General features: G+C 44.1%; 1 protein-coding gene across 1 annotated transcript; it reads right to left on the reverse strand.

Annotated features, from left to right (window-relative positions):
* Positions 1-325: 325 nt before the first annotated feature.
* LOC132832935 (nuclear factor 7, ovary-like) lies at positions 326-8,818 on the reverse strand. The gene is made up of 4 exons (XM_060851177.1): positions 8,366-8,818; positions 7,051-7,143; positions 6,713-6,959; positions 326-876 (listed from the first exon to the last, which is right to left on the reverse strand). The coding sequence occupies exons 1-4, from the start codon at positions 8,816-8,818 to the stop codon at positions 326-328; spliced, it is 1,344 nt and encodes a 447-aa protein (XP_060707160.1).
* Between the last annotated feature and the right edge of the window lie 8,969 nt (positions 8,819-17,787).

Below are 17,787 nucleotides of genomic sequence, written 5' to 3' on the forward strand. Positions count from 1 at the left end.
CTTTTCAAACCTTAATTTTAATAAGCCTGTTGTGACGGGCGGAAAAGGGAAAGTAAGCTGAGCCAGAAATCAGTGAGGAGGGGTCAACATATTCTTCAAAGTCTTGTTCTGGGATTCACATCCAGCTCAGCAATGGGCAGAGCAATGGCTTTGATGCCGGATTAGTCGTCAATAGTCCAGAAAGATCTGTTCAAATCCCATCACAGGCAGTTCAGTGGAATTTAAATTCAGTTAATGAAATAAATCTGAAATTAAGAGAAAAAAAAAGCCAGTATCAGAAACAGTGACTGTGTATTTACAGAAAGAAGAGAACTACAAGAACTTTTCACCGATAATGACCTTTCATGGAGCAGATTTTGAGTGGTTCTGTGTTCTCCCCATGACCATTCAAGCAAGGACTGAAGAAAGGGTAAAGTTTCTCAGTGAAGATGTCGATGAAGGTGTGGAGGTGGAACATGCTGTCTGCATTGTAAAATGACACCTGCCCCTCCTCGTAGTTCAGGTAGATCCCGATCTTCCGGGGCTTGATGTCCACAGACAGGAGGGTACGTGGAAATGTGCCAGCTTTATACTCACTCCTCCTCAGCCACACGATCCAGTAACCAGCCTCTGGCATGGCCGTGATATCTCCTTTCCTGTTGATGGATTCCGTCACCACTCCAAGATCCCACTCAGCGCTGTTTCCCACCTCAACCTCCCAGTAGTGTTTGCCTGAGTTGAATCCCTCTGACGCCAGTACACACACACAGGGATAAAACCTCTCGGGTGTCTCAGGGAGAGACTGTCCCCTATCTCCGTATCTTACGCTGGTCAGATCATCGGACAGGATGAGCCAGGAATGTGCAGTATTGGGATCCAAAGTCAAACAGGTTGGAGCTGGAAGACAGAGAGACAAAAACAGAATGACATTTGAATTATCTAATCACAGAATAGCTATTACCTATCAACACAATTCCATCAGTCACTGATAGTTTAAAAAACGTTCACCCAGAGAGGTCTAGGGGTCAGGAATGCACTGGGAGAGTACTGGAGGAGAGAAACCTCGCAACCTTTCAAAAATACTTGGATGAGCCATTGAAGCATCATAATATTCAAGGCTATCAGCCGAGTGTCGGAAAGTGGGTGCAGATTTAGGGTAGATTTCTCTTGGTGTTGAGTCGATAGACCAAGGGCCTCTTCTGTACTTCACCATAAATCTGTGAGAAAAAGACTTTGAACTAAATCTCTCGCCGATCACCAAGACTTGAAATTATCCCAGAGAGCAACGGTAAATAACTTCACAGACTGGGAATTCTGTAAGGAAAGCAGGGATGTCTTTCAGGAGCAAGTGTGTCTTGCTGCAGTTGTACAGAGTCTTGGTGAGACCACACTTGGAATATGCTTAAAGTCTGGTTGGAATATGCTGTGCAGTTTTGGTTTCCTTATCTGAGGAAGATTGTTCTGGTGATGGAGGGAGAACAGTGAAGGTTTACCAATTTCTTGGGATGGCGGGATTGACATTGGAAAAGAGGTCAACTCAGTTAGGATTATATTCAGGATTAGTGGTGCTGGAAGAGCACAGCAGTTCAGGCAGCATCCAACGAGCAGCGAAATCGACGTTTCGGGCAAAAGCCCTTCTAGGATTGTATTCACTGGAGTTCCGAAAAACTAAACCTATTAAATTTGAACAGGCCCAGACAATAGTAGGTCAGTGAAGAAAGGCAGGGGAATCCAGTATCAGCACTCATAGGATAGAGAGTAAACCATTTAGGATTGAGATGAGGAGAAACATCTTCACCCAGAGAAGGGTGAGTCTGTGGAATTTGCTACTGCAGAAAGAAGGTGAGGCCAAATTATTGTATGGTGTCCAGTAGGAAATGTGTATAGCACTGCTAGTGGCTGCACCAAGGTCAGACAGCTGGATCTCACAGAATATGAGCTCCCTGATGAGGCTGTTAACCTGGTCCAATCAGGGAGCCCTGGCTGACAGATATAAACAGGAGGGTCAGACATCCTGTTCACTCTGAGAGCTGGTTCTGAGGGACTTGGATCAGTGTCAAGGGCTGTCCATGTGTAAATAAAGAGGGACTTGGTGAGTGGACACCAGCCTCTTTTGGAGTTACTTCAAGTACACGGGGATCAAAGGTAATGGGGGAGAAGCAGGGCCAGGCTGTTGAGTTGGATGATCAGCCGTGATCATACTGAATGACGGAACAGGCTCACAGGGCCGAATGGCCTACTCCTGCTCCTATTTTCTACTTCTCCATGTTTCTCAGAAATGCAGCACGGAATGTTATTGATTTGGGATGGTTTTATTTTGATTAACGGCAAAACATTTTCATTGCTTGGGAGTCACCAATAAGAGAGGAAACACTGATTAAAGACTGAGATAACCTTTATAACCAAGCTGTAGAGATAGGGATTTTATCATTTGTCCTACTGTCTTTCATGGGAAATACAAATAGGGAGGAAGGGTGAAAAACTGGTTGCTGACATATTAAAAGCCTATTCCAGAAAGTTTTAATAAAACTGTTTAGATTTGAACCTACGCTTCCTGGCTCAGAGACAGGACACTACCATTGAAACCATAAGAGCTCTAGAATCATATCGAATCCATCGTCTATTATGCACCCCACTTAGTTCCACTACCTCCAACAGAATTAAGTTTCAGGCATGTGACAGAATATGACGACCATATGTTTTTGCTCTTCCTTAACATCCAATTTCATTCACAATGGAAAGTAATATTGAACCGGACACAAGCTCCTAATCCTCCACAAGTCTTTCGCCTGACTGACCACTAACTGATTTCTCCCATGAGTTTTTTTGGAGGAGTTAGTGTTTTTTAATTTTCTTCACCCAGGTCAACACTGGAGAAAGGCCCAGCTCACACTCGGAGAACAGAGGGCAACGTTAATATCATTTTGAGGACAGTACAAGAAAACATTGAGCAAATGTTATCATCTTGACTGATGCAAGCACTGAACTGTTAATGCATCTATGTAACTAGAAGGAGCAACAAATTGATGTTTACATTGGGACTGAATGGGCTAAAAGTGTTTCATGGACACTTGCTTTGGTTACAGCTGCATCTCAAGCACATTTCATTCTGCAAGCCAACAATGTTTATTTTTAATCGGTTTTAATGGTTATTGAGTTTGGGAGAACAAGCTGTTATTGAAGAGCTTCAATACTGGCGCTCCGCGTATCTGCTACAATGAAGGCAAAAAGAAAATTTCCTTTCTATTCAACATGAACTATTGCATAACCTTGAGGCTTAGAAAAACACAGAGCACCAATGTCATTCCATTATCATCAAAACAAGACAGAGATTTGCAACAAGTGGATTCACGGCTTGTTACAGAATTGACTGATTCTCAGTTATAGTCATACAGCACAGAAACAGACGGTTTGGTCCAACCAGCCCATGCCCACCATAATCTCAAACTAAACCAGACCCATCTGCTTGCACTTGGCCCATTTCCCTCTAAACATTTCTTATTCATATACTTATCTAAATGTCTTTTAAATGTTATAACTGTACCCCCATCCATCACTTCCTCTGGAAGTTCATTCCACATACAAACCACCCTGCGCAAATAAAATTGCCCCAATGCCTTCTTTAAATTTTTCTCCTCTAACCTTAAAAATATGCTTTCTAGTCTTGAAATCCCATGCCCTAAGAAAAAGACACTGCTATTCACCTTATCTATATCCCTCATTATTTTATAAACCTCTATCAGGTCACTTCTCAACATTCTGTGTTCCACTGAAATAAGTCCCAGCCTAACTAGCCTCTCGTTATAACTCAAACTCTCCATTCCCAGTAACATCTCAGTAAATCTCTTCTGAACCCTCTCCAGCTGAATAACATCCTTCCTGTCACTTGGGAGATCAGAATTGGACACAGTACTTCAGAAGTGGTCTCACCAAATTCCTGTACAACCTCCACATAGTGTCCCCATCCCTATACTCAAAGGACAGTGATAGAGTTAGAGTTAGGGTTAGGGCAGTGATGACAAGCATGCTAAATATCTTCTTAACCACCCTACCTATATGGGATGCAAATTTAAATGAATTATGCACTCTCTGTTCACAAGTTGCTGTGTCCTGCAGTTCCTATAATGAGTGGAGGTAGGGAGACAGTTTAAAAGAAATCTATTGAACATATCTCAGGAAGTTGTTCAACATTAAAGAGGCAATGATATCTGATCTCTGCATAGCAATGTATATAACATAATAATAGTTCATGTTTGAAGGCTTTTTCCTTCTCAAACTCAAGAAGATCTCCTTACCTGGGCAGATAGCGCTGATCATTTCTCTCCAAACTGTGTACTGTAATGGTCCTTTGAACAGTCCCAGTGGCTGATTTCCACTGATTAATATATGGTGAGTGTCTTCACTAATAATAGAAATGTATTAATCTGCATTACAGAGTAACTTTAAAGACTATTAGTTTTATTTTTGCTAGATATTTAAAGTTTCTGTGAGGAATTTCCCATACCTCTTTTGTCCCCAAGCTTCTTCCTAAATATAAAACAGAAGAGGTATCTGAGCTGGGTATCGTACAGTACTCTAAAAACATTAGGACAGAATGGAATAGAGACAGCAGGAACTAGAATCCCAAAATAGCTGAGAGCAATTACATCATTAAATTTGATGACACAAATACTTCCCATGTACAGCTTATATCGGAATCAGGAATTCTGTCTCCCAACAGGCTGTGGATCCAATTAGATATTTCAAGATGAGTTGACAAAATGTTATTGTGTGAGAGTACCAGGCAGCATGGAGCTATGTTGAGTAAACAGAGTGAAGATACTAATTAACCGTGTTTGAAGTGAATGGCACAGTGGATATGAGGCTCAGTGGCCTTATCCTGTTCCAAAGCACAAAGAAAACCTCACTGAGGAAGTGACACTGTTCTTAGAATTTCTGTTGACACAAGAACCCACTTTTGTAGCCTCTTTATTTTAGCCTGAATAACATCCATCCAGGGTCGAGCTTGACAGTGTGGGCTCACACAAGGCCAATCATTTCTGGGTCTCTGACATGACGCATAAAGTACTGGCACATAAATGTCTTAGTTTCAGCTCCAGCAACCACCTCAACACTGCCATTTCTTCATCTGGTCGGTGCACTGTGTAGACATAACTTTGCAATAGTTATCAAACTTTTACTCATCCATGGGATGACGGTGTTGCTGGCTAGGCCAGCATTTATTGCCCAGAGGGCAGGTAAGAGTCAACCACATTGCTGTGGGTCTGGTGTCACACTTAGGTCAGACCAGGTAAGGATGGCAGTTTCCTTCCCGAAAGGACATTAGTGGACCAGATGGGTTTTTCCAACAATCAGTGATGGATTCATGGTCATTATTAGATTCTTTTAAATTGAATTCAAATTCCACTTATCTGCTGTAGTAGAATTCAAACCCAGGTCCTCAGAACATGACCAGTTCTCTGGATTAACATTCCAGCAATATATCAATTAGGTCATCCCTTCCCACTAAGGGAGCAATCTTAACCTTGCCCGCCAATCAGACAGTAGTGCACAAAGCCTGTTTCCCATTCTACTCATTGAACTCTAAATGATGCGATGTTGGCCAGGGTGTAAAATCAGTCTGCTATCTATTCTGTTCTGTTACATAAAAACATTCAGGCCTTCAAGGTGACCCCACTGTTTCAAAAATCGCAGCTAGTGCAATTCCAGTCTTAGTTCCACTCTCCTGGCCATACTCTTCAATTGGGAAATTAGCTTCAACACTATTCACAATCTCAGCGAGGTTCAGGTGGGCGACATTACAATCACAGAGTTATTTGGGTGACAAGGCGGCTCAGTGGATAGCACTGCTGCCTCACAGCACCAGGGACCCAGGTTCGATTGCAGCCTCGGGCAACTGTCTGTGTGGGGTTTGCACCTTCTCTCTGTGTCTGTATGGATTACTTCTGGGTGCACCAGTTTGTGAATTGGCCATGCTAAATTGCCCATAGTGTTCAGGGATGTGTAAGTTAGGTGCATTAGTCAGGGGTAAATATAGGGGAGGAATATGTCTGGGTGGGTTACTCTTCAGAGAGTTGTTGTGGACGTGTTGGGCCGAAGGGCCTGTTTCCACATTGTATGGACTCTATGGAAAAATACAAAGCCACTGAGGGCTCTTGTGCCACAAAACTGGTATCTATAACCCTGAACAGGGAGACCAGGGTTCAAGTCCCACCTGCTCCTGAGATGTGTTCCTGCTAACATCCTAAGACAGATTGATGACATAATATGCTTGGCACAGAACGTTATGGTTATAACTGTGGCTGTCATGGAGATGTTTAGAGAGAATTGTATTTATTAACAATTGATGAATGATGTTTGAGAGGGCAGGTAAACTCAAAATCCATTGGAGGAATTGTTTCACACATTTTGATTTGGCAACTTGATATTTTTTTCCTGAATCATATTCACATGGAATGAGACCATTCAGCCCACTGTCTGAATGAGCTTCTCACTCAGTACCATCCCCCCGCCTTCTCCCCATAACCCTGCCCATTCTTCCTTTGCAGCCTCAGTCACTTCTGAATGCCTCACCTGAAGCTGCCGTCTCCACCACACTCTCAGGCAGTGCACTCAATAAACAAGATCATGTTTCTCTGTGCTACACAAACAAAATCACAAAGTTTCCAAATTTCATTGAGCATTTTGAAGCTGTTAGGATTTTAAACCTTACAGATGCTTCCCCACTCCCTACAACCCCCCGGTACCTCCAAGAAGTGGACTGATGCTCGCTGGTCCATTTTCGTGTGCAATCGCGACAATTTCCGCTGAACAGAATCTAAATGATTTTTTATCTCTTGAAGGTTCTTTTCCATCACTCCTGAAAGGTTGTCTTCGTGGTCCTTCAGCTCTCGAATCAAACTCTCTTCTCTCCTGTTCAGGAACTGGTGCATTTTAGCGAATTCGGAAGAGATAAGGTTCTGCAGACTGGCTGATTTCTCCTGCAGGAACAAAGCAGGTAGAGTGTAGTGTTGGGACAGCAGGTTATGGAATTGGGGGACAGATAGAGAGTGCAAGGACAAGTGAACTTACTCCAATTTCCGAAATGCCCTGTTTCTCTTTCAACTTTGCTTCTAGGATGATGATCTTCTGTCTCAGATTGTCCAGGGATGTTTTCAGTCTTTCCTAGGGTCATAGAGACATAGAATAACAAAGCACAGCAACACACCATCAAATCCGTACCAACCTATTCACAATAATCCCATCTTCCAGGCCTGTAGCCTTGAATGTTACAACATTTATATTGCACACCAAGCAGTTTTTAAAGATTGTGAGGATTTTCACTAAAACTAGTCTCGCAGGCAGCACCATTCTTTGGGTGAAAATACTTTTCCTCAAATTGTCTTTAAATCTCCCACTTTTCACCATAAAACTTGGCCATTTGCCTCTGAACCGTCTTCTAAGAGGAGCAGCTGCTTTCTATCCACCCTGTCCATGCTTCGCATAATCTTCTACACTTCAATCAGATCCCTGCTCAGCCTTCTCTCAAAACAAGGTGAAAACAGCCTTTTTTCGAGAAATGTTTATTTGTATGGGGTGGAGATTGGAAGGGAGATTCAAGCTGATATCATAGGCAGGGCTGCAGGGGTGAAAGATTATTGTGGTGGGAGAGTTGGGAGAAGCGTAGAGTTAAGGTTAAAATCAGATCAGTCATGATCTTGCTGAATAGCGGATTAGTCTCAAAGGGTCAAGCAGCTTACTCATGCTCCTGGTTCAATTTACTAGCAACTCTCAGTGGTCAGAGTAACATCCACTTTCACTTGTGGACTGGAGTTCTGGATAGGGCTGGGCAAAGGGTGAAGAGAGCAATGGGTTTTGTCCCATCCTGTCCACCCCAGTCCCCTGGGAATCTCTCCCCCACGCATCACCCAACGCTGGCAAAGTGACAGAGGGAATTACAAGGTTCACCACCACCCATGATAACACCTTTGGAGCAGGTGGGATTTGAACACAGGCCTCCTGGTCCAGAGTCACAAACACTACTGCTGTGCCACAAGTGATAACCTACCCACCGGGAACGGGTGCGATGGACAACACCTTCAAGTTTGTGGGGGTGGGAGCTGTGTCTGGAGGTCCTGGCCCAGGGGCAGGAGGGCATTCTGAACGCACCAATTAAAGTTAACGTGGGCAATGCTGAATGGCATTTCTGATGAAGGGCTAATGCCTGAAACGCTGACTCTCCTGCTTGTCAGATGCTGCCTGACCTGCTGTGCTTTTCCAGCACCATACTCTCGAATGCTGAATGGCACTCTCCCTCAGAAAGGCATTCTCAATCCAGTGAGAAATCTGCCCGAGTTACACTCGCTCTGACTGTGCTGAGAACCCAGTTTTTTTACTTGCCCTTTACCTTGTATTTGTTGACAGCTTCATGGATGAGCATGAAGTCATGGAACTTGTGGCTGTGCCCCCCTCTGCCGTCCAGGCACATCACACAGATCAGCTGGCGGTCAGTCTCACAGAACAGTTTCAGTTCCTCCCGGTGCTCACTGCAATAGAGGCCGAAGCCAGGCTCTCCCCCCGGAGCCTCTGCCCAAGGAGCGCGCTCTCGAGCTGGCTTCAGGTTCCTCAGCCTGTCGGCCAGGTTAGCTAGGGCCCTGTTGAGTTTGAGGTGACTGCCCCGGGACAGGGTCAGACACTCTGGACAGGAGCCTCCCCCTTCTACCTTCTCCCACTCGCTCTGGATGCAGCCCCGGCAGAAGTTGTGGCCGCACTCCAGGATGACTGGCTGCTGGAACAGCTCCCGGCACAGGCCACACCGCAGGTACTTGCTCAGGCTCTCTGTCTGCTCTTTCGATGCCATCTCCCAGCTTGAGGGTTTCCCTGCCCCCACTGAGCACCTGTCCTGAGTGAGCACCCCCAGTTCCCGCCTCTCTAACTCTCTCTCCCTCACTTCTCCTCTCTATCCCCCTCTTCCCCACCTCTTCTCTTCCCTCTCTCTCTCCCCACCTCTCTCTCTCCCTAAACCTCTCCTCCTCTCTATCCCTCCCCTCTCTCTCCTTCACCTCTGCTCTTCTCTATCCCCCTCTCCCTCTTCCTCACATCTCCTCTCTATCCCCCTCTCCCACTTCCCCACCTCTCCTCCTCGCTATCCCCTTCTCCCTCCTCCTTGCCTCTCTTGCTCTCAATACCCCTTTCCCTCTCTGCACAACCTCTCCTCTATTCCCCCTCTCCCTCTTCCCTACCTCTCCTCCTCAAGGTTTTAGCCCCTCACCCCCTCTCTATTCTCCCCTCCCACTTCCCCACCTCTCGACTGTGTCTCCTCTCTGCCTCTTGCAGTTGATGTAGCTGTATTGTGCGTCAGCACCTACTGTCTCAAACAACACGAGAAAACTGGCAACAATGTTGCCAATTCTGGTTGGACATATTTCTTCCTGCTTCTCATGGTCCCTCCCCCCAAAACTCCTCCTATCGGTCACAGTATTCACTGTAGAGGTCACAAAGCATTGGAATACAGCTCAATCAACACTCAAGAAGCTTGACACCATTCAGGAGAGAGCTGCCCACGGGATTGGCACCGCACCCAAACGCATTCACCCCCTTCATCCCAACACTGAGCCACAGAATGTACCATCTACAAGTTGCACTGTAGAAATTCACCAAGGCCCTTTAGACAGCATCTTCCAAACGCAAGTCTACTGTTAAGGTGGTAGAATATCACCGCATTGGTATTCCAGACTCCTGTGTTAGGGTCAGGGCTTGATGTTCTGGGCAGATAGTGAAAAGTAGAATTTATTAATGGCTGTTGATTGTTGCAGAAACCCGTCTAGTTCGTTAATTTGCTTTAGAGATGGACAACTGCTGTCCTTACCTGGTCTATATATGTCTCCATTCCCAATGCTGGCCTAGCCAGTGACAGCCACATCCCACGAATGAATAAAATAAGAATTGTGAGCTCCAGAATTTGGACACCTTGTGACACAATACCTAGTGTCACTGTGTTACTGCTCCTGACCCTTGCCTGGACCTGATCTTTGAGGAAGGGTGTGTTTGTAATGTGGCCAGCAGATTAATTATCAAAGGGTGGTATAATGATCACAAATAACTGGAAAGGTGTTCCTCACCCGAAATCCATTTTCTGTCTCACCCATAGAAAGTGGCAGCTCAAGAGGGAAATCATGAGAGCAAAAAGGGGGATATGAGATAGCTTTGGCAAATAGAATTAAGGACAATCCAAAGGGTTTTTACAAATACATTAAGGACAAAAGGGTAACTAGGGAGAGAATAGGACACCTGAAAGATCAGCAAAGCGGCCTTTGTGTGGAGCCGCAGAAAATGGGGGAGATACTAAACAAGTATTTACAGTGGAAAAGGACATGGAAGATATAGACTGTAGGGTGACATCTTCCAAAATGTCCAGATTACAGAGGAGGAAGTGCTGGATGTCTGAAATGCATAAAAGTGGATAAATCCCCTAGACCTGATCAGGTGTACTCTAGAACTCTGTTGGAAGCTAGAGAAGTGATTGCTGGGCCTCTTGCGAGATATTTGTATCATCGATAGTCACAGGTGAGGTGCCGGAAGATTGGAGGTTGGCTAATGTGATGCCACTGTTTAAGAAGGGCGGTAAAGACAAGCCAGGGAACTATAGACCAGTGAGCCTGACCTCGGTGGTGGGCAAGTAGTTGGAGGGAATCCTGAGGGACAGGATTGGGAAAGGCAAGGACTGATTAGGGATAGTCAACCTGGCTTTGTGTGTGTGATTTCTGAAGAAGGGCTTATGCCCGAAACATCGAATCTCCTGTTCCTTGGATGCTGCCTGACCTGCTGCGCTTTTCCAGCAACACATTTTCAGCTCTGATCTCAGCATCTGCAAACCTCACTTTCTCCTCATGTGGGAAATCATGTCTCACAAATTTGATTGAGTTTTTTGAAGAAGTAACAAAGAGGATTGATGAGAGCAGAGCGGTAGATGTGACCTATATGGACTTCAGTAAGGTGTTCGACAAGATTCCCCATGGGAGACTGGTCAGCAAGATCAGATCTCATGGAATACAGGGAGGACTAGCCATTTGAATATAGAACTGGCTCAAAGGTAGAAGACAGAGGGTGGAGGGTTGTTTTTCAGACTGGAGGCCTGTGACCAGTGGAATGCCACAAGGATTGGTGCTGGGTCCACTACTTCTCATCATTTATATAAATGTATTGGATGTGAGCATAATAGGTATAGTTAGTAAGTTTGCAGATGACACCAAATTTGGAGGGCTAGTGGACAGTGAATAAAATTACCTCAGAGTACAACATGATCTTGATCAGATGAGCCAATGGGCTGAGAAGTGGCAGATGGAGTTTAATTCAGGTAAATGTGAGGTGCTGCATTTTGGGAAAACAAATCTGAGCAGGACATAGACACTTAATGGTAAGGTCCTAGAGAGTGTTGCTGAACAAGGAGACCTTGGAGCGCAGGTTCATAGCCCCTTGAAAGTGGAGTCGCAGATAGATAGGATAGTGAAGAAGGGTTTGGTATGTTTTTCTTTATTGGTCAGGGCATTGAGTACAGGAGTTGGGAGGTCATGTTGCGGCTGTACAGGACATTGGTTAGGCCACTGTTGTAATATCACGTGCAATTCTGGTCTCCTTCCTATCGGAAAGATTTCGTGAAACTTGAAAGGGTTCAGAAAAGATTTACAAGGATGTTGCCAGAGTTGGAGGATCTGAGCTACAGGGAGACGCTGAGCAGGCTGGGGTTGTTTTCCCTGGAGTGTCGGAGGCTGAGGGGTGACCTTGTAGAGGTTTACAAAATTATGAGGGGCATGGATAGGGTAAATAGACAAAGTCTTTTTCCTGGGGTCGGGGTGTTCAGAACTAGAGGGCATAGGTTTAGGGTGAGAGGGGAAAGATATAAAAGAGACCTAAGGGGCAATGTTTTCACGCAGAGGATAGTGCCTGTGTGGAATGAGCTACAGAGGAAGTGGTGGAGGCTGGTACAATTGCAACATTTAAAAGGCATTTGGATGGGTATATGAACAGGAAGGGTTTGGAGGGATATGGTCTGGGTGCTGGCAGATGGGACTAGACTGGGTTAGGATATCTGGTCAGCATGGATGAGTTGGACCGAAGGGTCTGTTTCTGTGTTGTACATCTCTATGGTTCTATAAACATTGGACTAAACAAAGGAACAATAACAGATTCCTCAATGGTCTGGTTCAATAATATATCTGGCAGGTATATATTTACAGTGAGATTATAGGACTCTTTTATATTAAAACGATGTAAATCATTGCTTCATGTAAATTTGACCTCGATTTATCTGTCAAAGAAGCTGTTATTTTCTAATTTTGTTTGAACTATGAACATCAATACATCAATACAAACTGAACACGGATGTTTATTCAGGTCACTTCAAGGTTTGGAAGGCTCTACTACATTGGGACTGTTTTGTTGTAACTTCGAATTGTTATTTTGTTTATTGGCTACTGCTTTGGGGATTGAAAACATCCTGGAAGATTCCAGAGTGTTAGTTTTGAATTTCTACAGAGGCATCGAACAACTGATAGTGATTGGGAAGCTGGTTTAATATCTGATCCCAGCTTACATTTTCATGGACTGTAACAGGATGGAACAGCAACTTGGAAGATATGTAAGATGCCTCAGAACCCCAGTGAACACCGCAGCGAAACTGCCAAATCTACCATCTGTCACTGTCTTATCGCCCCAACATCTACAGTACCCCCACACCAGCCTGTACCAGACTTGGGGGTGAGAGATTTGGCAGGTGGTGGGTCCAAGGGTCAAGACTCCAGGCTGAAACTTCAGTGCAGTACTGAAGGAGTGCTGCATGTTGCATTCATGGTTTTTACGTAGTTGCTGACCATTACTCAGAAGTTACTTGCATTGCAGCTTTTTATCTTGTGCTCATCAGCCCTAAAAACCAAATTCAGAAAGGCAACAACAAATTAAACAGGGTGAGGAGATGTTACCGAGTGGTTGAATTGCAGTTTGGACGAAACCACTCACAGTTCATTTGTATGCAACACTTTGTCTTTTTTTAACTTGACCCAGTGTTTTTGGCAAATGCAACATAAAATTTAAAAAAGACAAGAGCTTCCCTTTACTTCTTGTTTCCTCTTCTCTGGCTGAAAAACTCTAACTTGTCCATCTTCTTTTCTACAGTCCTGATGAGAGGTCTGAAACATTATGCTGTTCCAGATCGGCTGAATGCTCCCAGCACCCTCTGTTTTTATTTCTGATTTCCAATGCTCACACTTTGTTGTTTTTAATTTGGTGCCAGCATTGAAATTAGACTCCCACAGCATCATTAAAAGGCAGCACCACAGATACAGAGTCTACATTAGGCACGAATGTAAGAATCATTATAATTCTGTCATGGCGAATTGAATAAATGTAGTGAGATTGCACCAGTATTTTTTACAATCGTGCTGTTTTTCTAATCCATTATTAGTAACTAAAGGAAATACAAAATTATCTATGAATAATCAATGATTCATCTCACCAACAGCATCAGGGGCACATGCACATTGAGGTAATTGATTGAGTGGAAAGGTAAGCATTCGTGATTTGAAGAATTGGTCACCAATTTGAGAAAGTTGGGGACCACAGACAGCTATCAATGGAATGGTCAGGTGGGGGAACAAAGAGCAAACAGAATATGGGATAATGCATTACAGAAGTGTAGTAAAGCTGAGACATGCACAATAAATGGCAACACTGGAGTGAAACATAAAGGAACAGAGGGACCTGAGAATGCATATCCAAAAGATATGGAGGTAACAGATCACTGGAGGTGCCTGTGGTACCTGGAGGTAGATAAATGGTTAAAAAGGAACATGGGTTACTTTCCTACTTTAGTTTCAACAGCTGCTTTCATTAGCTGAGAAACAGAATGTAAAGAGTAGGGAAATTGTGCTACAGCTGTGGATAGGTCATAGCTAAAGGACAATATAGAGTTCTGATCATGGCATTGCAGGATTAGAGACAGTCCAGAGGTCACTTACTTTGAATATTTCCACAAATGAAGTATTTTAGCAATGAGGAAAGTTTGGATGGGTCAAGGTTATGTTCTCTGGAAGAGACAAGAGAGAAGGGAAATTTCCATTTGTTGTTTATAAAGTTGCAAGGCCTAAATAGAATGGACATTTGCTGTTTTTTTTCTAAGAATCCCGGCGAGAATATGTTCACAGTCATTAGTCAGGGGTCAGTGGGACTGAAAAATTTTTTTGTTGTAGAGCTCAGTGCTGAGGGAGTGGAAGAGGCAGAAACCTCATTGTATTTAGAAATAACAGCTCTTTTATGTTATTACATCCAGATGAGAGGGAATGGCTCCTCTTTTTTACTCACTGGAGTGCAGCAGGGCTTTGATTTCAAAAATACCGCATTTGCCAATTCATAGAAACCGAAAAATTAAAAAATTGGAACAGTAGTAGGCCATTCAGCCCTTTGAGCCTGCTCCACCATTCAAATGATCATGTCTGATCATCCAACTCAGTCCCCTGTTCCTGCTTTCTCCCCATAATCCATGATTCCTTCAGTCCCTACGTCCACCTCTGAACTCAATACATCTGATTTCTAATAAATTGTCTAGAACTTTGCTTTGTCAAAGGGAGGTCATGCCTGACAAAACTGTTAGAATTCTTTGTGGATGTAACTGGCAAGTTAGACAAAGGAGAGCCAGTGAATGTGATCTATTTGGATTTCCAGAAGGCCTTTGACGTGGTGCCGCATAGGAACCTGCTAAGTAAGATAAGAGACCATGGTGTTAGGAGCAAAATACTGGCAGGGATAGAGGACTGGCTGACTGGCAGAAGGCAGAGAGTAGGGATAAAGGATAGCAGCCAGTGTCTAGTGGAGTTTTGCAGGGTAACATGTTGGGACCGCAGCTATTTACGTTATATGTTAACAATCTAGATGAAGGAACTGAGGACATTGTTTTTAAGTTTGCAGGTGGAAGGACAGATAGTGTTGAGGAAGCAGGGAGGCTGCAAAAGGACTTGGACATGCTTAGCAAGTGGGAAATGAAAGGGCAGATGGAATACCATGTGCAGAAAAGTGAGTCCTAATTTAGGGTTCCCTTAAGGTTAACACGCAGGTTCAGTTGGCAGTTTGGAAGGCAAATGCAACATTGTCACTCATTTCAAGAGGGCTAGAAAACAAAAGCTGAGATGTACTATTGAGGCTGACTAAGGCTCTGGTCAGACTGCATTTGAAATATTGAGGGCAGTTTTGTGTCCTGTAACTAAGAAAGGATGTGCTGGCATTGAAGGGGGTCCAGATGAGGTTGATAAGAATGCTCTCAGGAATGAAGGGCTAGTCATATGAGGAGCGTTTAAGGACTCCGAGTCTGTCCTTGATGGAGTGTAGAAGGATATTGGGGGATCTGATTGAAACTTACAGGATACTGAGCGGTCTGGATGGAGTGGACATGGAGAAGAAATTTCCGCTTGTAGGAGAGACTTGGGCCTGGGGTTACAGCCTCAGGGTGAGGTGACAACCCTTTAGAATTGAGATGAGGAGGAATGTCTTCAGCCAGATGGTGGTGAATCTGTAGCATTAGTTGCCATAGCAGGTTGTTGATACCAAGTCATTGAGTGTCTTTAAGACAAAGATAGATAGGTTCTTAATTATAGAGTCATTAGGTCACACAGAATGGAAACAACTTTCAGTCCAATTTGTCCATGCTGACTATGTTTCCAACTTAGTCCTACCTGCCTGCATTTAGAACATAGAACATAGAAAAATACAGCGCAGTACAGGCCCTTCGGCCCTCAATGTTGCGCCGATCCAAGCCCACCTAACCTACACTAGCCCACTTTCCTCCATATGCCTATCCAATGCCCGTTTAAATGCCCATGAAGAGGGAGAGTCTACCACTGTTACTGGCAGGGCATTCCATGAACTCACGACTCGCTGAGTAAAGAATCTATCCCTAACATCTGTCCTATACCTACCACCCCTTGGCCCATATCCCTCTGCCCCTTCCTATACATGTACTTACCCAAATATTTTTTAAACATTGTAACTGGACCTGCATCCATTACTTCTTCTGACAGTTCAGTCCACACACAAACTACTCTCTATGTAAAAAAAATCTTTCTCCTCTCACCTTAAAAATATACCCCCTAGTTTTGAAATCCATTACCTTACGAAAATACACTTACTATTTACCTTATCCATGCCCCTCATGATTTTATAAACCTTGATAAGTCACCCCTCAACCTCCTATGCTCCGGTGAAAAAATGTCCTAACCTATCCAGCCTATTTTAATAATTCAAATCCTCCATTCCTGGCAACACACTGGTGAAAGCTTTCTGAATCCTCTACAGTTTAACAGTATCTTTCCTATAACAGTGTGACCAGAAATGAACCCAGTACTCCAGAAGATGCCTCACCAACATCCTGCACATGACGTCTCAACTCATATACTCAAAGATCTGAGCAATGAAGGCAAGTGTGCTAAATGTCTTCTTAACCACTCTGTCTCTCTGTTCTACGATATTACCCAAGGCCCAACCATTAATTGTATAAATCCTGGTTTTGTTTGTTTTACCAAAATGCAATACCTCGCATTTATCCAAACGAAACTCCATCTGCCACTCCTCAGCCACTGATCCAGTTGATCAAGATTCCTTTGTAATCTTAGATGACCTTCTTCACTGTCCACTATACCACCAGTTTTGATGTCATCTGCAAACTTACTACCCGTGCCTCCTATCGTCGTTCTCATCCAAATCATTTGTAAAATTGACAAACAACAAATTAACGTAGTACCAATCCCTGGGAAACGCTGCTGGTCACAGGCCTCCAGTCTGAAAACTAACCCTCCATCACCACCCCCTGCCTCCTGCCATTAAGCCAATTGGCAATCTCACCCTGAATCCCATGCAGTCCAACTTTACTAATTAATCTACTGTATCAAAGGCTTTACTAAAGTCCAAGTAAATAACATTGACCTTTCTACCTCATCAGCAAGGGGATCGAGGGTAACAGGGAGAAGGTACAAGAATGGGTTGAGAAACATACCAGCCATGATTGAATGATGGAGCACATATGATGGGCTGAATGGCCTAATTCTGCACTTATATATGATCAAAATGGCAGAAGTTTTTCGAGTTAAAAAGTAATGTGTTTTTATATTAAGCTAAAATATACACATGTAAACATATTAAAAATACAGAACTACATTTTACTGGCATGGTGGCTCAGTGGGTAGCACTGCTGCCTCACAGCTTCAGGGACCCGAATTCAATTCCACCCTCAGGCAACTGTCTGTGTGGAGTATGCACATTCTCCCCATGTCTGTGTGTGTCCTCTGGGTGCTCCGGTTTCCTCTCACAGTCGAAAGATGTGCAGGTTAGGGTGGACTGGCCATGCTACATTGGTCATAGTGTCCAGGGAAGTGTGGATCAGGTTGAATGGACTTGGCAAATGAAGGGTTACAGGAATGGGGTGCTATTCAGAGGGTCGATGTGGACTCGATGGGTTGAAAGGCCTGCTTCTATACTGTAGGCTTTTTATGATCTTCACCCTAATTTCAACACACACATGAGATGGAAAAGTATGAGTTGAGGGTCTGTAAGTAAATTGCAATGGAGGTTGAAGTCTTTTATCAGTTCTTTGTTTGCTTGGAGCATTGTAGACACAGTCGAAGTCAGCAGACGGAGTGCTATCTTAGGTGACGTTAGAGGGGGAAAGAGAGAGCAGGAACCTCTCTTACATCTGCTGCTGCTGGGATCCCTAACAATACCTAACCTTAGACAACACACACAAATGGTGCCTGGTCACACCATTTATCCCGAAGTGCCAACAGGGATTTG

Source organism: Hemiscyllium ocellatum, chromosome 35 (assembly GCF_020745735.1).
Source record: "Hemiscyllium ocellatum isolate sHemOce1 chromosome 35, sHemOce1.pat.X.cur, whole genome shotgun sequence".
NCBI lineage: Eukaryota > Metazoa > Chordata > Chondrichthyes > Orectolobiformes > Hemiscylliidae > Hemiscyllium > Hemiscyllium ocellatum.